This window comes from Oryzias latipes, chromosome 23, assembly GCF_053564925.1.
Source record: "Oryzias latipes strain Hd-rR chromosome 23, Olatipes_Hd-rR_3.1".
Lineage (NCBI taxonomy): Eukaryota > Metazoa > Chordata > Actinopteri > Beloniformes > Adrianichthyidae > Oryzias > Oryzias latipes.
In genome coordinates this window covers 19,350,406-19,371,847 of record NC_136259.1, presented here as the reverse complement: position 1 = coordinate 19,371,847, position 21,442 = coordinate 19,350,406, and the positions used below count along the sequence as shown (strand labels likewise).

Sequence of the window (21,442 nt, the reverse complement as noted above, 5' to 3'; positions counted from 1 at the left end):
GGTGGCTGAGGGGGAGGGGTGTGTGCAAAGCTGAATGTAAACAAGAGGGCTGGACTTGGTGGTTGAGTCAGGAACACAAAGAGAATGGCTGAAAACACACAATGCAGTCAAATGACAGAGTTCACGTTGGGACTGCGGTTCAGGCTCTTTAGTTTCGTGGTCTGATTACTGACGGACAAAACGTGAAACTTGAAATTGAGGTCAAAAAGTAAAACTATAAAATTTTATTTAAAAAAATATATATATAGATTTTTTAGTGTTTTGAATCAAAATCAAAAGCTACTTTCTGTTGCTGGGTAGGTTTCTTCTTTCTGCCACCAGGAAGTGGGGGGTGGCCAGAGAAGGCATTTAAAAATGGCGATGTGAATGACTGCCAGTTTACTAAAACAGACAAATTTTCCTGTTTGACCTTTTGAGCACAAAAAAAAAAAGAGTGGGACGCCTGCAAAAGCAAATTAGGGTCCAGTCCTGGTTTTTATTTTTGCATAGCAGCCCCAGAATATTTACATTTGTGATTGTTTCGTTGTTTTTCACATGGTAGATCCTACATTTGGATTCTTCTCCTTCTTGTTGCTCCTTTTTTTTTTTACAGATTTATCTCCAGGGGCTTAGGGGCAGCTCGTCAGAGGCTCTGTTATTTATTCTAGACATGTGAAAACTAAATAAAGAATACAAACTCACCTGTGTGGGGTTTTATAGTCTGAATTATAAAAATGCAAGATGCATAAAATCATGCTATGAGATGGATTTATGCACTGCAGGGCCTGTTTTCTATAGGTTGAGCTGGGCATAATTCACTCCTACGTCTCTAGAAACATGGAGCTTGAAGGACTCGCAGCCCACATGTAAACTGCTATGAATGCACTTTTTGAAGAAGTCGCGAGCATCTCAGCTGCACACAAAGAGTAAAAATGCCCACATCAGAGGCTGCAACGACAAGCATAAACAACACACTCACCAGCATGTGCTAAACAAATGTTGTCCCTACCAACCACACGGAGATGCATGCAGATGGAAGACGTCAGAAGGATAAAGCTGAGATGAGATCAGAAAAAAACTGTGGCCTTTTTCACTGTGTGGACAAATCTGTTACCTCTATAAGTAGTGTTAATTCAAATGGTCTAATATTTCAATGAAACTGAGTCCACTTGATAAGGATTTGAAACTTTTTCAATACCCTTTCATAATAAAATGAGGCCTATGACACTTTTTTGAATAACCTTTGGGTAAATGAAACCTTTATTTAGCTGTGATTTAGGTTGATTTGCTCCAATTAAAGAGACAAAATTTCGTTTGTTCTTTTTTGGGTCATTATTAGGTACTCCAATTTGATGAAATGGTGTTAGAACATTTAACTTTCTTGTCTTCAACTTGCTATCAATTACACCATGATAAAAATGAAGAATATTTATTAAGCAGTTCTTTCTGGATCTTTGAGTTAGAAAAGACAAGCGTATTCAACTGTTCTCTGGAAACATGGCGTCAAAGTAAAGCTCAAAAATGAAGCGATGCCGCCCTCTGCTGGACAGATTTTGAAACGCAGATTAGGTCAGACTGAAAAAAACAAACAAGTTCATCAATAAATTCTAAGTCTCTTCCAGTCTTTCACAAACGCTCAAAGAACGAGTCGATAAAGTCTGAATAAAAACGCAACAAAACAAACAAACCAAAAACAATCCTCTAAAACCTACAGAGAAAGTAGGTCAAAAGACCAGAACTAAACATGAAAGGTTAAAAGATCTGGACTGCCAAATTAGAAAATCTGACCAGATTTCAAAATAAATGTAATGTGATCAAAAATACATTCCACATCATTATTTCTTATAAGTTACAAAAAAACAACATTTTTTTAAATAAAAAACAGGTAATTTGAAAAAAAGGAACTTATAGCAGAAAAAATATCTAAAAACCTTTATTTTAGTCACCAAATGTAGACATTTTGTCTGTTAATTTAATCAGGATCATCAATGTCAAATTGGTCACCATTTTTTTCAGAAGATACTTTGCCCTTGTGCTATCTAAGGCAAGTTAACCTTGGAAGTGGGGTTATCTGGAACCCACAGGAACCTTTTTCCCCGTTGACTTTTGATTTTCACTGGTATCCATAGCTGACATGAAATCCTGTCCACCTCTGTCCACCTTTATCATTGGAGGGATGACACGTCAATGTAAGGGTGGGGTCATCTGGACCCCACAAGACAGAACAAGGGCTGGCTGGAGAATCAACATTTGGACAGCATCATGTTGACGTTGGAAACCTCTGAGCTCATGATGATTTCATTAGAACTTTCCGGTTTTGCTTGTGGTTTGGAGCTCTGTAAAGTGGGTTTGACTCCAGACGACATATTGAAGGAACCAAACTGTAACCTCATCAAGTGACTGTAAATGCATTTTAAAAAATGAAGGCTTAATATAAATGTGTAAAAATATAGATACATATGTCTGGACGGCAAAAACTGAATCTTAAGGAAGCAGAAAGATCATGACTTAAGAAAAACGTATTTCTAGTCCTGCAGGAAAAATATTTTCATCAAAGTTTTTCCACAACAAAACAATCTTAGTTTAAAAAATGTGTCTCAGTGACAAGAATGTTTTTTTTTCTTAAAATAAGAATTCTTGATAAGACCTTTTTTTTACCCCATTTGGCAGATTTTATTGCTTTAAGAAAGAAAAAAACAAGTTCTAATCTTAGGAATCAAGAAACAGTTCAGGCAGAGAAAAAGGACATCCAGACACAGTTAAAAATCATTTATTTTAGGAAATGTTAACTGTTCCATTGTTTATTAAATTAGAATCTTTTAGGCTTGGGCTTTGTCCAGAGAAATATTTACAAACGTCACAGTGAATTTGGTGCATTTGGTCAGAAAATCAGGAAAAAAAGTGTCTAAAGACTTTGTAGAAAACAGCTCTGAAGGAAGTAGAAGACTTGGTGGTAAAAAACAAAAACAAAGAATAAAATAAAGTGTGAACGGTACAATTAAGGCAGGAAAAGAAGGAAGTCAGGTGAAGGTTGGCCCCCTCTAAAAATGTGGGCGACAGCTTCTGTTTGACGTAGAAAGAGTGCAACAGTTTGAGAGACGATCACAGGTAAATCTTTGGGCTGTAGAGACGACAGTAACCAAACAAGAAGTGTTTTCAACAAGAAGTGCAAGAAAGTCTGAGATTCAAGTTCCTGCTTACAAGCCAGCAGGTGAGCTGGAAAGAGAAAATGATTTGAGATCAAAGGTGCAGAGTAACCATCAGGATGGAGGAAAGAGAACGGGAATTTATACTTCTGCGTCAAACTGCTGTGAACAGACACCAGTCTGGACTGTCGACAGTGACCGGACTGGAAGGAAGAAACCTTTGCTGCCTTTTCCCTGACTCGTTTTCAGTCTGTGCTGCAGAGCTGCAGCTCCAAAGCTGCAAACGACACAGACTGTGAACCGACAGTGACCGTGAGCTCGAGGCTCTGCACAGACGTGACGCAGAAGAATAAGCCGTGTTGGACTTTTGAAGTTCTAGGAAAACTGAGGTTTGACGGACGCGGGGAGGCGCTGCTGACATCAGTTCAGCCTTCTTGGTATGCAGCCCTCCATCTCCAGGACCTCTGGCCAGCCCTCAAATTTGTTGGTTTCTGCTTTGTTCTTGATGTGCTGCAAAGAGAGAGAGAAACACGAGTCTGCTGATCACACAACCGTACAATATTCTACACAATCTGAATTCTGAGAAAAGCCTCCAGTTACCAGGCAGTCACAATGCTGTAAAGGAATTTTTGACAAAGGCGCTTCGGTTCAATAAAGCTTTTGTTTTTTTTTGCTCCTTAACTGTCATCACGGCATTCCCGATGAGTTCTGAAATCTTTCTTTTCTTGTTTTAAATCATCATTTACTGCAGCAATTCAGACCATTTGACTATTTTCTCAGAATCAGGAGTCAGATTTTAGCCGTCAACCTAAAACTGACTCCTGATCCTTAGAAGCAGCAAAGAGCCGGAAAGTGTCGGTTTTGGAGAATGCTGTTCATCGCTTGTGACAGACCCTCTGACAGACAACATCTCATTCCTTTTGTCGGTTGTAGTGCTTTGGTTGAGGGGTAGCAAGACATCGCTCATAAAAATATTAATTTCCCCTTTATATATATATATATATATATATATATATATATAACTATCTATATATCTATATAACTATATCTATATATCTATATAACTATATCTATATAACTATATCTATATAACTATATCTATATATAGATATATATGTATAACTATATAACTATATATATATATATATATATAACTAAGTCATTTAAGAAAGTTTGTAGATGATCTGAGACGACATAATCGTTCTTCTTATCACTATCAACTATCCAGCTCATCTGCTGTTGAGTCATGCAGGACAAAAAGGATCCCGATTCAGTCATCAGTCTCAGTTTCCTTGTCTTCTTAAACCTGTTTGGATTCTCTCAAGGTCACTAAACCAGTTTCTCAGATATCAAGTCGACTGCGAAGGTTGTGAGTCGAGACTCAGGAATCTCTAGAGGGCTTTTCTTTCCTAAATGCTGATCACCGGCACGCCAGAACCTAAATGCTTCAGAGCAAACCAAGCAGACGACAAAAAGGGGGATTTGGCAGCTCGCTTTACCTGCTCAAATGGACTCTTGGTCTTGATGCCTTTCCCACCTACAAAGATCCAGTTATCCCGGAAGCCCAAATTGCCGACAGACGAGCTGCCGAGATCAGCGATCAGTTTCCGAGCTTCATCGTTGAGCCTATAGAACAAAGAAGACATTATTTCAGAGCCACGCCAATATTTACTCTGCATGAATCTTCACTGAAAGAAGAGGCTTCATTTAAAAAAACAAAATCCATTTACTTAGTTGCGGGATCGTCGAAGGAGGCCATCATGACTACCACACCGTCCTGAATCTCTTTCAAAAACTTAATAAAGGGAGCCACATCTGCAAAGATTTCCCAGAGTTCAACACAACACACTTTGGATCGAATGGTTCTGAAACCAGAAGAAAACTCACCTCCACCCCACATGTCAAAGAAGGCTGTCTGGATCACTGTCCCCGTTTTCCCTGAAGGGGCAGAATATTGATTTATTTTAAAGGAATAAACACGGAAAGGGGTCCTTGAGAAGAAAAAAGTATGTTCTGGTTTTTAAACACGTTTGGTGTGCGGGTCTAACTACCATCAATCAGGGCGATGTTGATTCCTCTTCCCACATTGTTCTTCACGCCGCTCATTATTCTGCAAACAAGAGCAGAACCACCGTGAGGCTGCAGCCTGAAGGGATCCAGAAGGAGGGACGCTGACATTTAGCCTCACATCCTGTTCGGCCGATGTTTGTGGAGGCGGAGCTTCACCACCACCACTTAAACACATTTTAGCTAGAAAGTGAATAGCAGCACATAGTTTTTGAAGATAGTTACTATTGATGACACTTTAGGACGTTATGAAATGACTCTAAAATTATTTTTGTTACTAAGAAAAAAACTCAAATCCCCCTTTTTTTAAATTATATTTAACACATTTTTACATCGACTGATTTCCATAAAAAAAAATTTATATTATTACAATAATACGTGACTTTTAATGAGGTTCTTCACAATAAATAAGATGCATTTTTCTAAAAGGACTTCCCTTGTTTACAGTGATAATAGATGTGAGCATGGCATTTCAGACACGTTTGTACAATCTTGAACTTTTCTATCTCACCTCATGCCTATCATTCTCTATTAAAGAAGTCTGGCCGCTTTCGCCTTCAGCTGCTGAGACACAATGTCCCATTTAAAAGGCATTCTTTACACAAGGATCGTTTGAACACAAGCCTGTGTAACCTGGTGCTCCTCTCAAGAAAAAGTGCAGCTAAATTGGAATTTGTGTGTAATTTGTAAGGGAACAACTCTTTAAAAAAGGGTTTCATTAAATAATAAACAACTCTAAAAGCAGAACTTGTGGATTGATTGGATCCTGGCAAACACAAGATCAAGACCTTAAAAAAAAAAATCTTCAAACAATCTGGTCGGTGTTTTCAAGAACCGGCTTTTGTCATATCACATTAAGACACGGCTCAATGGAAAAGTGACACTAAACATTAACATCCACACAAAAGGCAGCTCTCCTTCATTCCAGGAACATATTTACCAACTATTGACTTACAGCATTTTTTTAGGCTTTTCCTTAGAACATTACTGTTGAAACCTGAAACCTTCATTTTAATTAATTTTCCATATGGTTTTGAGGAAAAAGACAAAACTTGAAGTGATTTAAAACGATTTGGCCACACACTTTAACAAGATTATTAACAAGATTTTGTATAAAGTGCAAACCCAAAGTGAAACTTGAGGCAGTAAACACTCAGGTTAGCGGTCAGAAGTAAACCTTTCACCAAAGATTTCAGGTAACGATGACTCGAGCAGAACTTCTGACCAAAATCTGGAGACAACGGCTCCACGGATCGCCTGGAAGTTGCCTTTTTTCCACTTACAAGTTGTCTTCTAGGCACATCCTGGGCCCGACGACACTGGCCGCACCGCTCGCCATCTTGAAGGCAAAGTGTTCTGGAGGACACGCTTTGGACAGCCCACATTTGTGTTTGACCGGTTTTGCCGCTGCAAATAAAAAAACTCAATCAATAGTGATCAATATTATCATGTTTGCTCTGAATCTTAGCTTTGAATTAAAAAAAAAAAGCAGCGTCCTAAAGTTTGAAATTAAAATGAGAATAATTAGGGAATATTAACCTTCAATCATTGGCAGGGATCTCGCTGAAAAAGGAAAAATAAAAGAAGTGTAAATAAGTTATTCTCTTGTAAGGACACATTTCTGAGCTACATAAAAGCTCTGGATTTCTAAACATCTTTATTTCATCAAATTTAGATGTCATAGTACTCAATATTATTTTATTATTAACCAAACCTTCAGTCCTTTCAGTGTTTAATGGAAATAATGGATAGACTATTCATTTCTAAAGCAGAACTTTAAGCACCTTTTCATAAACATGAAGTGTTTGCAGCTGCTTTTTATAAATAAAAGTGTTTTTTTTTTTTAAGGAATAACAATGGCATAACTTAAAAGTCCACGATGAACAGATTCCCCCTAAAGCAGTGTGGGTAATGGAGTTCTGGTGACACAAACCGGTTCCTACCATCTCTCCCAAATACAGAGTACATGCAAATTTTTACATTCTGTACAGTAGAAGAACAAAACTAGGTGAAATTATTCAGTCCTGTTGACAGACTTCTTTCTGTTAAAGGGTAAAAAGAAAAAAACTATCAGGAAATGATAGCCCGGATACTTACAGATCACACTTCCAAATTTAAAATCCCCGTTTATCTCCAGCAACTGGAAAGCCAAGAAGGCAACCAGTAGGATGGCTGAGATCAGCGTTACGGCCTTCAAAATACCTATGGAGAGGCAAGAAAAGAGGCCAGTTTAGCCTAAAGGTCTTTTTTTAATAACTTATATCGCATTAAACTATCTTACCGCCGGGTCTAACCATCTTGAAGGGTTTCCAGACAGTAACAGTTCTCCCCCAGCCTATGAGCCTGTATTAAGAAACAAACAAAATAAACAAAAACATGCGTTAGTTCACTAAATGTATTGTTGCTGATCGGACCCAAGTTGACGGAACACAGAAATAAACTGCAACTAATGCTAACTGTTATCTCTTGTCTCGATAAACTAGTTGTTAGCATGATGACTTCTAGCATATTCTCACTAAAGTGACGTACGCTTTGAGATTCGTTTCCCAGCTAGCCTGCCGTCGCGCTAGTAACTGCCACAGACAGCTTAACGTCTAACTTTAAAATGGTCATATCTATGAATTACAGACTACAATTATATTTCTTACCGTCTGTCGGAAGACTACACGTTCCCTGATAAGCTTGGTTCGCCGACAGAGCAGACTCTCCTTTTCCTGCCCTGACAGCTGAGATATGGAGAGAAACAAACACCTGAGGTGTCACTCCGTTGCAAAACTATAACGCGCAGTCATCTGTGCACGCGCTACAACAAAACAGGTTGATTCTTCATCAGGTTGATTCATCTGCCGCAGATGATTCTTTTCTGAGCTTCTTTTTTTAACTCATTACCTTTTAAGCCCCCCAAAATATGAGTCTGTTTATTTAGTTCTGTACACATTATTGAAATCCTTGTTAATTTATTTACAAAATATTAATTTGATGTTTAAAAAATAGAAAATGCCAAAAACTCAACACTATGAAATAAACCAGATATTTACGCAATATCGCAAAATACGGTTAAAAAAAGCCTGGGTACTGCTTTTTTTTCAAAGCTTTTTTTTTGTTTTGTAAGTTTTTAGAGATTACCTGTTAAGTACAAGTACAAAATATCCGGAAACTCCCTACAAACATACTTATAGTTCATATTTATATAAAGAAACATATTCTTCCTCCATTTAACTTTTTGATTTAACCGTATGCGCCTAAGAAAATAGCTTTGAAATTGAGCAGTCTTGCGACCTTTGCACGAGTGAAACGTCTTTCATGAAAACATCTATATATGATCCTTAACGGAGTTTTGCTTCTTCTTCCCTATGTATTTTCTGTTTGAAAGGTCATTTCGAAACAGAGGTAGCTCCTCTAGTGGTCAGCTTTGAGACATACAGTGCAGTGATTGCCCCCCCCCCCCCCACCTATGATTGTCACCGAATTTTTCCCCATGCGGATATATTTTAAACAAAAGATGTTTTATAAAAAATATATGTTAAAAAAGTATTAAAAAGATGTTCAAATTTAGAAAAATGTTAAACTGAGAAACTGCATAAGAAAAGTACCTTACTTCATAAAACTTTTTTTTCATGTGTTACTAAGAAATCCTGTGAACATTTGATAAAAAATATTACAAAACAAAAAATATAGCTTAGACAAATATAACCAAATGAACAAACAACAAGATTTTTAATGCAGCTTGTTTTTAAAGATTTTTCAGATTTCTTTTCATTTTCACAAACTTACAAAACAATAACAAACCAATACAGCAATCAAAGAGAGACAAAAGAAACTTGAGAACTGTGCTTAATAAATAAAAATGAATAACATTAATATTTAATTAATTAAAAAATAAAAACTTGACACAAAGGGGCTTCCATGAAAGTGGTGGGACGTTTCCAAGAAAGCGTGGCTTGCGGTTAGTTTTTAGTGCAGAGGGTTTTAACGATGAGCGTTCATCATGTCAGGGAAATGGAGCTGTGCGTCACTGATCCTGTGAAATCCTGTAAGATCCTATGGAAAGAATCATCCGTTTGCACACTTAAGCCACAAGCTCAGTAATAAGAAAGCACTTCAGAATGACTCTCACAAGTTATCCGATTCCTGCTGGTACACTGTACCGTTGCTGCTGGTAGTACTCAGCAGGTCTGCTGTGATGCAGCTGCTGTCATCCTGACTGCGCAGGTTGGAGAAACGATACTCGGGTTCCCTGCACACATAAAAACAAAAAAACACAAATGGTCAGCTCTAGCGCAGGTATGAATGCATGCAGCAGAAGTCTGTGAATCTCACCTGGTTCTGTAGACCATCCTCCTGACTACAAGAGCTGCTGAGATAACAGCTGTTAGGACGATGACGGCTGCTCCTGCACACACCAGGATCAACACCAGCCTTTCCTCCTGGGGGATGTGTACACTAGTTGACATGCAAGCTGCAAAATTAGCCTACACGGTGCGTGACTGACCTACTGACCGGTGTGTCAAAGTGTGAGACGTAAGACGTTGACGTGAGAGGAGAGCTGGTGCTTGGTGTCGCACAGGGACGGACCGTCTGCGCCGAGAGGCGAGGAGCAAAACCTCCTTCACACCTGTCACTCGCGACCTTTCTGTACCTGAATGCACACAGATGTTATAGTCAGGAGATTCAAGGTGCCATAATGCTGCGTTCACACTGGCTTCAGTAACACATGTTCTGTTCTTTAATGAAAGGTTTATTTAAAAAAAAGCCTGGAACAAATTTGCACCACTTCGATGTTTCGCACCAAGCCTCATCCAACATGCGCTGGACATGCCACATTCGGCATGTTCTTGAACGCACCTCAAATGCCCGGTGTGTACGCATCATAAAAAGTCAGCTCACTTTCAAAATAAAACAAAATCTAACCCCTCACTCACCCTGTTGTCAGCAGCTCATCTTCTTGCCCATTCAGACACATTTCCATCGTTTTGTTTGTAGCATCCGGTTGCTTCACACACTCCGAAGTGTTCACGTGGCGATAGAAGCCATAGTCACTGTTTGAAAGGAGAAACGTCTCTGTGACGGAAAAGTTTGTTTCTAATATTCCACCAAAAACCAACCCGACTCACCATATATAGTCCTCTCTAGTGCACAAGCAGGGGCTTTGCTTCTTTTTTACCACATAATTTCGCCCGTTTCTGCAAACAGACTCTTTCTTTAATCTCCTGTAGGTCTCCTTTGCGCCTAATACGCAACCGTTTGTCCCCGGGTCCTTTTCTTCTGTGGAATGAGCCAACCACACTTCATAGTCTTTTTTGCTACCTGTTTGATAAAATCATAAACTGTCACTTTTGAATAAAAAAGAGTCCTAAACAGGCTTTACCATATTTTTGGAGTATAAGTCCTTTATTTTATTTTTTGCATCATTTGGCCAACTGTGCGACTTCTAATCTGGAGCAATTTATGTATGTTTTTTTTATTTTATTCTTTATTGTACATTTTTTGGCTCCTGCGACTTATACTCCAGAAAATACGGTATGTGTGATCATTTTAGGGACATTTTGACTCACACTCTCTGGTAATGAGGCTCTGAAAATCAATGGTGACGGCCACCCACATAGGCTGGCCATCATCTTCAGGACGGAAGCCCCACACACTGACACTCATGGCCTTAGTGCCTGGCTCAGAAGCCAGGCCTGCAAAGAAGAAGGGCTGCTCTGTGAAGTTATACAACTTCCAGCACTGGCCTTCATCGGTGGAGAATCTGAGGGGAAACAGGGGGGTGACATTGAAAAAACACAACAGTATTTCATTCAAACCAAGCTTCGGTGAAAGTACTTGATGGTCTTGACTTGTCCACTATGCTGCGCCTCAACAGCCACAATGAGGCCCCCAGAGTCCAGGATGCTGTAGAGATGGGGGCCTTTCAGTGTCCCCTTCCAGCTGTACCCTCCGTCCGAGGACACAAACACATCTGGGTGCTGCGATGATGACAGAGAATCCCCCACAGACCCTGGTAAGGAAGGGAGGTCGCATGAAACAGAGCAGCAGGTCTCTCTGGATGTAGATATAGTTTTAATTGTGTGAAGTTACCATGTGCAATGACGAGACCAACGGCAGTTGCGTCAGACAGAGCCACCATGGGCACTATTCCATTTTTTCGGCTGTGTTCTCCATGGATGTGTAGATTGCACTGAAGGAAGAAAAGAAAACACAAAGAATGTTTCAGTGGAGAGACTGTGCACACGTCGATGATGCCGTCCTACCTTCTTGACGTGAGCTTCACAGTCCACATTCTCAGGTTTGTCGAGCTGCCTCCAAGCTCCTCCTCTGTTAAAGGAGATGACGGATCGGATTCGCCCATCTGCAACAATTATACTTTACTGATAATCGCTCAACTAATTTTAGTTTTTGCACTGAGCAAAACTAACTTCCCTTTAGACGATCAAGATGAGGCGGTGCTGTTTTAGGAGGAGAACTACCCGATTCCTGGCCGCCATCCATCAGAAAAGCGAGCTAACCCACAGTCCACCACTTGTTTATTGTGTTTAGCTTTTACAAACTGTATTTTGTGGTGTTTTAATGGGGTCCAAGTACTGCTGTGTCGTTATATATATATATATATATATATATATATATATATATATATATATATATATATATATATATATATATATATATATATATATATATATATATATATATATATATATATGGTGAGCTGCAAGGGGACCATTTGGCCGTTTAAGCCCCCGATCCAGTGTCAAGCAGGGAGGCTTTGGGTCTTAGTTTTAGAATCTTTTGTATGCAGATTTGAGGCTCAGTTGGTTAAAGGCAGGACTGGCTCATTGGAAATCAGAGACAGTCAGCTTCATCCAGTTTGAGCAAGACTTTGCACTTCTTCAACTAGCCACAAGGGGGCCCATGTTGGGGTCCGAAGAAATGACAGAATTGTGTTAGAAAGGGCATCCAGCACAAAAATCTCTGCCGAACCACCTGTGTGAAAGGGTGAACGCTGTAGCGACTGAAAGGTGAACAACAACAGCATGCAGATTTGAACCCACAGCGTCCCAGTCTCACAATTAATGGTCACTCTGCCATTGGCCCCTGAGCTAGACGACATAAATAATTTAGCTGCATAATGGCAACAACAGAATTATTATCGTCGTAATTTTAAATTGTTTAGAAATTACTGAGTTTAAAGTAACAGAACAAACATCTGGAACAATAAAGAGGTCCAGCGTGGTACGATGGTGACACTTTCGTAAAAGGCATAAAATTAAAAAGAAATGTTTTAGGCTTTTTAGGTCTTCTAAAGTTTTTTAACTGCTCCTTTTCAGTCAATTTCTTATAGTTTACCAGGAGACATTATTTTTCTTGTTATTGTAATACTGATCTACGAACAATTTAAGGTTTAAAAAAACTATCTCCAGAAATAAAACAGACTTGTGTAAATGCAAAACCCAGAACAATTGTCAATTATTAGGTTTTTTATTTTACTATTTGATATTTAGCCTTTAAAAAACAGGTTTTAAATCTAACCATTATCTTTGACATGTATTCTAAATGAACCAAAACCTCACAAAATGCGTTTTTTTTTATATTAACCCTGAAACAAACTAGAATTGTCCCCTAGGATTTGATTAAAATCCCCAAATCTATAAAAGCAGATGTATTTGTGATGAAATGACTCACCCACGTCTAGTTTATTAGTTAGGTAAACTCCTCTCAGGGATGTGATGTTGGTGAAATCGCTCTTCCTGTGTCCGTCAAACAGGTGGCGCTCCAGCGACTTGGAGAACAAAATTCCGCGGTCGTCTGAGGTGTACATGGTGCCAAAGTAGGTGTCTGCGATTGACAGGAAAGTAACGGCGTCAGAAACACTCAGAGGCGTGAAACGTACAAAAGTTTTTGAATGAAAGGAGTGCCTTAAAAGAGACAACCACAGAGACTTTACATGTGCATTGTGGGAAATGTAGGCCGTGTTTGCATCATCCTCTATAAACAAACAGGTGAACCAAAGCTGTTGACATCAGCATCATCGATCAAACTTGACATGTGTGAGCTTCCTGCATGTCAGCTAAAGACATAAAAGACAAGCCGAGATGTGTGTGTGTGTGTGTGTGTGTGGTCATGTTACAACATAATCCAAAGATCTACTGGTCAGTTTTTGCAGTGAAACTCCCTCCAGCCAGGTATCAAATCCCCCTTTTCCCATAACTTCCATATTTCCAGTCCCAAAGCCATAGAGAGTGTTGATTTTAATGACCGAAACAAGGAAGTGGAAAGTGACAAAAGGTAGAAAGGAACACAATGGAGCTGGGATTACGCAACTCGAAGTGGCATGATTTGTCAGCAATTCCGAGGTCTTGTGAAAGAAGCTTGTTCTGTTCAGTTAAATGTTTCCACTACAGCAAAGCAAGGGGATGAGGGAGCAGCAGCTTCTCCTGTTGTCTGAAACTGCAAATCAGCTTAAAATAGGTTTCTGTGCATGCAGGTGTGTGGCATCAAATCAACAAATAACCCAAATGAACTGAGGGCCACTGTCAGATCCAGTGTTGGGGAAATTACTGATTACTTTACTTTAGTTAATGGATGAAATTGTAATTAACTTTACTCATTCCTCAATTAAAAAGTAATTCCCTACTCGTTACTTTACTTTTTTCTATTCACATACAAATACTCTGGAGAATAAACTTGGCACAAAAATGTCTGCAATTGGACATAATTACTCTATCAGAGACAAAACTGACTTTTGTAAAATCCACACAATCAGTCTTTTTTAGCAGCACCTCATTCATTTAACCCTTGTGCTTTCCTAGGAATTTTAACATTGGGAGGTGGGTCATCTAGACCCACTAGACAGTGCGCTGAACCTTTTTTCTTCAATGTTTTGTGATCTTCACTGGTGTCCATGGATTACATGAAATCTTTCCACCTTTATCCACCTTTGTCATGGTAGGAAGAACATGTCAATCTAAAGGTGGAAAGGGGGAATGAACTGTAGGGGAAAGTGGTTCATCTCCAGGACATAACTTGCACTTACCTGAAATATTTTGTCTTTGTTTTCAGCAAATTGGAAAAAAATTTAATATCTCCAGTTGCCAAACGCCCCTACGAATTCGTTTCTGCTCTCTTCGTCTTACTTTGACCGATCTCCAATCTCCAATTAGCGTGCATGCGAAGTGTTAACATAAAGTAACTTGCTGCATTAATTACCTATAGTTTCACTGCAGCAAAATGTGAGCAATGAAGTAATTAGGGTTTCTGTAATGCAGTAATTGTAATTTAATTACCAACGTTTGAACTGTAATCCGTTACGTTACTCTGTTACTGAGAAAGGTAATGAAATTACAGTAATTTGTTACTTTGTAATTCATTTCCCCCAACACTGTTCAGAGCAACAGTAGGTGAGAAAAACACAGCAGCAGAGCCACGAATGCCGTGCTGCCATAAATCATGGAAAAGGGATTTGAATTTGTGAAATTCCCTTGAGCTTTAACATCCTCATCTGTTTATAACTTTTGCTCCCAATGTCAAACTGCTTTACATCTATTGAATTTTATAACACAAAGTTACTGTGGTGCACCCTCATTTTTAATTTGACATTTGAAATTAGAATAATCCCACTGCTGTTGTTTTATTTTACATTGTTTTCATGTTTTGTGACGCGTACTGCTGACTTTGTGCAGGTCACCCCTTGCAAAAGAGATCTTAACCTCAATTTAGAATGAATTCTAAGCATATTTAGGAATTCATTCTTAAAGTCCTATTTCATACAAATCTTTAAAATATTTACAAACATTTACACATAATCTTAAAGACTATTTGTGAATCCACTGTGTTCTGATTGTGAAAAATTAGACGATTTTATAAAAAATATATTTGTATACATTTTTTTCAAACGACAAATTGTTTAAACGCAATGCATTGTGGTTTATATCTGATAATCCAATATTTTACGAAAAAGAGATATAGATTGTATTCTAAGATATAGATAACAATCTCATAAAATTATATTTTATTGTTTTGTGTGAAAAGGCTCTAAAAAATCTGAATTCCAAAGAAATTGGAAATTTCTGACCATTTTTTGATATAGTGGGCTTTGTAGGGGTTAAAGAAATATATCAGTGTGTGAGAAATAAGTGATAAATCTGAGTTAAATCGCTGAAAACAAATAACGTTTTCTGTAATTTACATTCATTTCTCCAAAGGAGGAACAGCTATTGCCTAATACCTCCGGGGTTGTCCACGTGCATGAAGAGCATGTCCTCATCTCCGTCCAAGATAGAATAAAACTGCAAACAGACACAGAGAGAGAGAAAAAAAACAGTAAACACTGGTGGGAAAACCCTGCATTAGCAATTTTTTTTGTGTGGCTAATTTAATCTTCAGCTTAAAGGTTTTTTAAGTCGAGTAACAGGGAGAGCGGGTTTGCTGTGTCAACAGAAAGTGCGTGCATTTCATCAGTGCAGATGTGCGTTGTGTGTGTGACTTCAAAAGCAGAAATGTGGTCACTCTTGTTTTCACTTGTAATAGTTCCGCTTGGACGATCTTACAACGTGCCTTCTGGTATTGAAGACGCTCCCAATTCAAAGGAATCGTGATTGGCTGCCTCTCCAGACTCACAAAAAGCTCTTAACTTTTTAAAGTCACACTCAGATCATCATTTCATCGATTTTGAAAGCGCTCCCAGCGGTCTTTTAATTATAAATATGCTGTTTTTAGCCAAAATTAAAAACAACTTTGTCCTTTTTTAGGACATAGTTTCTGCAGAGCAGAAGTAGTTCATTAGAATTCACCTGTTGATAGTGGGTGGGATTTCAATAAGAAATACTTGGAAATGCAATCTTAATCTTAATGTCCTCCTTCATCAGAAAAAATGGGAGAAAAACAAAATAAAAACACGATTTTCCTCGGAGTGGGTCTTTAAGGAACTTGTGAAATTTTCCACTAGGATAACCACAGAAAACCTTGAAAAGTGATTTTTGTTTTTAATCTTCTCACCTGTTCAGTTGAAGCTGATGGGAGTAACGCTTGGCTGAAGGTTTTTCCTTGGTCTGATGAAAAATACATGACACGTGGAGACCTCTGGGAGAACAACAGGGATGCCACTTGAACACAACTAGAAAAACTGATTTATTTTGGAGGACGTTCTGCCGTCTCCACATCAGCAAAAACTCATATTGCATAACAAACTCTTCTCACCGAATCCTCCATCACAGAGAAGAAGAGAAACACTCCGATGTAGCCAAAGCTAAAGACGTCTTTGTGGATGATGGTGAAGGTTTTGCCCAGATCCTGTGTCCTCTTCAGCACCAAATCTCCCCTTTCCTCTGCCTCAACTAAGGTTGACAGGAACCCAAATGTGCTTGAAAAATGACTAAAATAAAGGATGAGTAACACCTTTTATTATAGTACCTAATAAGTAAAATGACGTGAGGAAATGGGATCTGACATTCAGCAGCAAGACTTGATTTATGAATCTTAAATTCAAACAACCCTCCAAAAGTTAGCTTAAAGAATGATCAGTCTGTGTCTGAATGGAAATTTCCCTGAAGGCTGTTTTGGATTCCATCCTGTGTCCCAGATGCTTCCAGCACTACAGCTGTTCAGAATTAAACAGCATCTGCTTCATATACTGCCTCTTTTTTTTTACCAGGCTTTACATCCAGACTGGAAAATAAAAACCTTTTATTTTAGGAGCCAAAGGGGATAAAAAATAAGAACATCCAGAGAAACAAAATAATTTTTAGTTGGGGTGTAAAATTGATTTGGCAATAGATCACAATATTTCATTTGGCAAAATATCCATTTAAAGTCAAGACGTCTGACTCGTTTTCCACTCACACCCCGACCGATAGTTGGCAGCACAACACACTGAGCCTCTTTGAGCAGCTCTACAAGTTTATTTCTGGTAATAACAGACCAAGTCCCGAGTGATACACAGTTCTTCCAGCCTGCATCTCTCATGCATCATTTTATAACCATATAGACGGCCTGACCTCCTCATCAGGTCACTGATGAAATCCACAACTCCAGGATCACTGAACTGCAGCCACCTTTTCCCAAAGGACGATGACTGATTTGGACGTTGTTTATGACCCGAGTTAAACCCTGAATAAAGTATCAATTATAAATTGATCAGTTCTTCTGGTGTTCAACCTTTTTCTCTAAAAAACTGTTTTGTTTTTTGCTGTAGATTGTATAAAATTAAAGTATATTATCACGTATCATGACAACATCTACTATCTCAACAACGGGAAAAAAGGACGGTAGGCTGTCCTCAGCTTAAGAAGAAAATCGCACTTCCATATGCAAGAAGAAACCGAAGCTTTCATTCGTTTCTGAGGACTGTGTCTGCACACTTCTCCCTTTGTGTTGTTCTGCATTCGAAACCTGATTTTTTTTATACGTTGTTTAACATGCATATCATGTTTTCTTAGCATTTGTTTATATGTTACCAGTTTTTTATGCTCTTAAGTGATCCTTTGTGTCTTTCTTACCTGCATCTATGCGGCTACAGCTGAAGAACAAATTGTCACCCGCCCCCCTAAAGGAAACAAGAGTGTTTATGTGTTATACTTTGTTTTCCACTCAGAACATGTTTCATTAATTAGTTCCTTGAGCTTTCCAATGCTAATCCACTGCATCAGAATCAGAATCTTTTATTATCATTCTGCATTGCACAATGAAATTTTTTCCAGCAACTCTCTTCCAACAATATAAAAAGGTAGAATTAAATAAAATAAGGATAAGGAGCTATATAAGACATAAATACTGTACAGTAGAGTGGGGTGAATATTGCACATATGAGTGGGTATTCCACATATAGAATGAATATTGCACATACAGCATGAATATTGCGTACATAGTTTTAGATACAGTGCATGTTGTTAACCGCACTGTTTATTCTCACCATAAGAAAGAATTCACTCCATCATGAACCTTTGTCCACCTCGCGCCAAAGTCCAGAGAGAGCCAAAGGCCGCCCTAAGAGGCAGGAAACAGGAACGTTTGCTTTGCCTTGAGGTGTGTTCTTACTGAATTAGCCATATTTGTGTGCCAGCCAAGGCGTTTAAGCTCAACTAACCCATGATGAGAAAGCAAAGGGAGATGGAAGATGGCATGCTAACACTCACATCAATGCTCAGAGCTGCTAGGTAGTCTGGGTTGAAGAAGTGGTATGTGATTGGCTGAGCCAGGTGAAAGGGCAGCTGGATGAACTTGAAGCTTGCACCTGCATCCCTGGAGGTGAAGATGATCCCACCTGGATTGTTTAGGACAGGCGTGTCTGCAGTCAGGATTACCTGTGATAAAAAAAAAATGAAAAGTGAACAACCTGCCTCTTGTCAAAGAGCCCCAAAAGATTCAATAAACACAAATTGAGGTAAATGTTTTCGACTGTGGGAAAACAGCAGTAAAAGGAGGATGGGAACTTTCAGCAGAAGATTAGAACCAGCTGTGACTCCAGAAGGGTGCTGTCTGCTTTCTGTTTCTTTTCCACTTTTCTTTTTCATTTATAAAAATCAATTATGTTCTTTTTTTCACACAAATCAGCTCCTCTTTAACCCCCCCCCCCCCCCCCATGTTATTGCAAACCACAAGAAAAATGAACCTACATCTATAATAAAAAATTCAACTGCTCTTGTTTTTTCGTTTTTTTTTTTTTTTTTAAATTAACAACATATGTGCTTTAAATTTGCAAAGCCAGCAAACATTTGTGACAGTAAATATGTGGAAAAGGTCTATCAAAAACAGATGGGATGTCTTCATCCGCTGTTCTTCATCCCAGTGAGGCAACCTGCTGTAACAGCACTATCACAAACGCTGTTTGACCATTTTTCTTTGGATAAAGATCTTCACATCGCAGCACCTTTTGTAATTAATTTATTTTTTCACTGACGTAAATTTTAGTTTAGTTGTAAAGTAAGGAGGCTGCTGTAGACTCACGGAGCTCCCAGGACCAACGCTGACTCCAAACTCCTCTTTGATGAAGGTATGGTTGATGCGCTGCGAGATGTCATTGAAGGACTTCCCATAATCAATGCTGATGGGAGAGAAAGGGGGGTTAATTGATCAGGATCTTGGATATCTGCACTGACCAGATGCAGACTCACCTTCGGTAAAGCCGTGAAGAGCCTCCCTCATGAAAAGACTCAAGAGGAGAACTGATTGTTGACAGCACCAGGATCACCTGAGAGATGTTTCCATGAGATTTAAGTCTTTTTTTTTTAAATATCCACGTCTCAGGGCGATCATTTTAGGATGATTTGTAAAATACTCACTCCTGTATCATCACCCACCCATGTGAGAATCACATAGGAGCCGTCATCTCCATTAAACCCTGTCTGAGAGAAAAACATGTTATGAAATAACACTTTTTTGTATGTTTTTTTAATGAAAATAATTCAATTTTTTTCTTCTTCTTTAGAATAAGACGAGAAAGAAACTTGATAAATCGCATGAATGATAGTCCAAGCCTCAACTCACCTCATGTGTGTTGTGATCTAAAACAATGTGCTCAGCCGGAGTGAGGGGGAGAAGACAGGAGGTGAGGGGAGGACCGTGATAGGGGCTCGAGCCGCTGGCGTCCCTCTTGGGACGCGCGCGCACATGGCCGCGGGCTTCATCCCACGGAGCCCGATGGAAAGTCACCGTCTTCCCCCTAAGGTTGCTGCTCTCTGCGCCAAGGAGAAGCCAGAGGAGGACCCACACGTCGCCGGGGATCATCCTGAACGCGTTTGGACCCGTGTGTGCGCGCCACCAGAGGGTTCTGTGCGAGCTGGACGTGTTGCGCTTTGAATGCAGGTCAGGTGGGAAGGGTCATTAACATAAGAAGTGCTGCGTTCAGCGGCGCTGTCAGCAGGTGCTCCTGCCCGCATCCAGATGACCTTTTTGACTTCTGAGGCAAGGATGTGACTGGATCTTTAGAGCCCCCATGGCCCCCAAACGAGAGGAAGAGTTCTTTTCCCTTTAAGGAAATGTATTTTTTCCCCCAGAAGCTTTTGAATGACACGTTTCTCTCCAAATAATTTGAGGTTTTAATCAAATTTAGTTAAGTAAGAATGCTAGAAATATTTACTGTTTTTAAATAAAAGCTCAACAATTTGATTGAAAAAAAGGATTTTATAATAATTCTTTGTTATAATTGGGTGAAAGTACAGTTACTTTTAAAAAAAGAATTCAAACTTCAAGAAAGTACAAAAAATGTAAAAGAAAAAAGGAAGTTTGAGCAATTTAAGCATACAACTTCCCTCCAAAGTTTAAACAACAAAGTGGAAAATAACCTCAAAGACATGAAAATAACACTTGAAAACATGATCAGTTCTTTGGAAAATGCCCTGAAGTTGAGACCTGGATTCCCTGAAAACAACAGGAACATCATGGTGACATTTAATTTAACAAAGGAACAGCTGACTATACCAGGGGCCTGCAACCTGAACCTCCAGAGCCACATGTGGCTCTTTTACTCCTGCATGGTGGCTTTCTGGTTTGAGAAAAATAAAACGTTTTTAATTTTAAGAAGTAATTGCAAAGTAAAAAAGTAATTAGTAAAGGAAAAAATAGTCAACTAAATGTATTTAACTCACAAACAGTAGAAGGACACAAGTCAAACAAAAACACTTTGACAGATAATTTGAGCACCGGGTACCACAGAAAATCCACTGGAGATCAGCCAGCACCATTTTGTGCTTGACGCGCACCAGATTACCATTTAACAAAAATATAAATAAGTGTCTTACTTTTTCTAAAGGGGGAGGGTGGACTTTGTGGCTCCTATTGAGTTGTGGTCAATAAAAAATTAACACAAATGGCTTTATAAGTGTTACGGTTACGCGCGGCGGCGTATCAACCCCGACCAAACAGTTCTCGTACGCTGCTGTCTCACTGCAGCACACCGCTCCCCCAGGAGATGGGCCAGCTGAGGAGAATAAATGTCTCACACCTACATGCGTGACAGCTAAAGGGGCTTGAACTTTAAACACGTGCGAGCAACAACTAAATTTAGTCCAACGTAAATAAAATAAGGGGGGGGGGGGGGTGAAGGCGAAGCTGAAGCGAGACTGAAGGGAAGTTGTTGTCCTTAACATTCAATTTAGTTTCAATGTGCCTCTACTCCTTAGTATGATCTGTGTTATTATATCTTTTATAATTATTTAAATGTTTTGTAATGTGTGTTGAATTGATGCACTCAACTACAAAAACCGCAGGACACATTTCCCACAATGTATTGTTTTGTAGTCAATATGCGGCTTGCAGTC

The 21,442-nt window shown here is 39.1% G+C and overlaps 2 protein-coding genes across 6 annotated transcripts; both read right to left on the bottom strand.

Moving 5' to 3' along the window:
- Positions 1-2,733: 2,733 nt before the first annotated feature.
- fam3c (FAM3 metabolism regulating signaling molecule C) lies at positions 2,734-8,007 on the bottom strand. 3 transcript variants are annotated; one of them, XM_004083055.5, is made up of 10 exons: positions 7,841-7,988; positions 7,474-7,535; positions 7,290-7,394; positions 6,732-6,755; positions 6,476-6,599; positions 5,177-5,235; positions 5,013-5,063; positions 4,856-4,940; positions 4,625-4,751; positions 2,734-3,635 (listed from the first exon to the last, which is right to left on the bottom strand). In XM_004083055.5, the coding sequence occupies exons 2-10, from the start codon at positions 7,487-7,489 to the stop codon at positions 3,546-3,548; spliced, it is 681 nt and encodes a 226-aa protein (XP_004083103.1). In that variant the 5' UTR covers positions 7,490-7,535; positions 7,841-7,988; the 3' UTR covers positions 2,734-3,545. The 3 variants fall into 3 exon arrangements, with proteins under 3 accessions (XP_004083103.1, XP_020569781.1, XP_020569782.1); XM_020714122.3 differs by lacking the exon at positions 7,841-7,988 and adding an exon at positions 7,722-7,758; XM_020714123.2 differs by lacking the exon at positions 6,732-6,755 and having other exon boundaries at positions 7,841-8,007.
- An 889-nt stretch (positions 8,008-8,896) lies between these two features.
- LOC101157659 (sortilin) lies at positions 8,897-21,114 on the bottom strand. 3 transcript variants are annotated; one of them, XM_011491238.3, is made up of 21 exons: positions 19,671-21,114; positions 19,466-19,528; positions 19,298-19,374; positions 19,131-19,227; positions 18,320-18,487; positions 18,097-18,170; positions 17,684-17,730; positions 16,386-16,522; positions 16,185-16,268; positions 15,415-15,475; positions 12,873-13,025; positions 11,444-11,541; positions 11,271-11,370; positions 11,016-11,190; positions 10,748-10,941; positions 10,307-10,499; positions 10,115-10,231; positions 9,693-9,831; positions 9,513-9,619; positions 9,310-9,429; positions 8,897-9,233 (listed from the first exon to the last, which is right to left on the bottom strand). In XM_011491238.3, the coding sequence occupies exons 1-21, from the start codon at positions 19,908-19,910 to the stop codon at positions 9,179-9,181; spliced, it is 2,499 nt and encodes an 832-aa protein (XP_011489540.1). In that variant the 5' UTR covers positions 19,911-21,114; the 3' UTR covers positions 8,897-9,178. The 3 variants fall into 3 exon arrangements, 2 of the variants coding, with proteins under 2 accessions (XP_011489540.1, XP_020569962.1); XM_020714303.2 differs by having other exon boundaries at positions 9,341-9,429; positions 19,671-20,024; XR_013653475.1 differs by lacking the exon at positions 8,897-9,233 and having other exon boundaries at positions 9,341-9,429; positions 9,685-9,831; positions 19,671-20,024.
- Between the last annotated feature and the right edge of the window lie 328 nt (positions 21,115-21,442).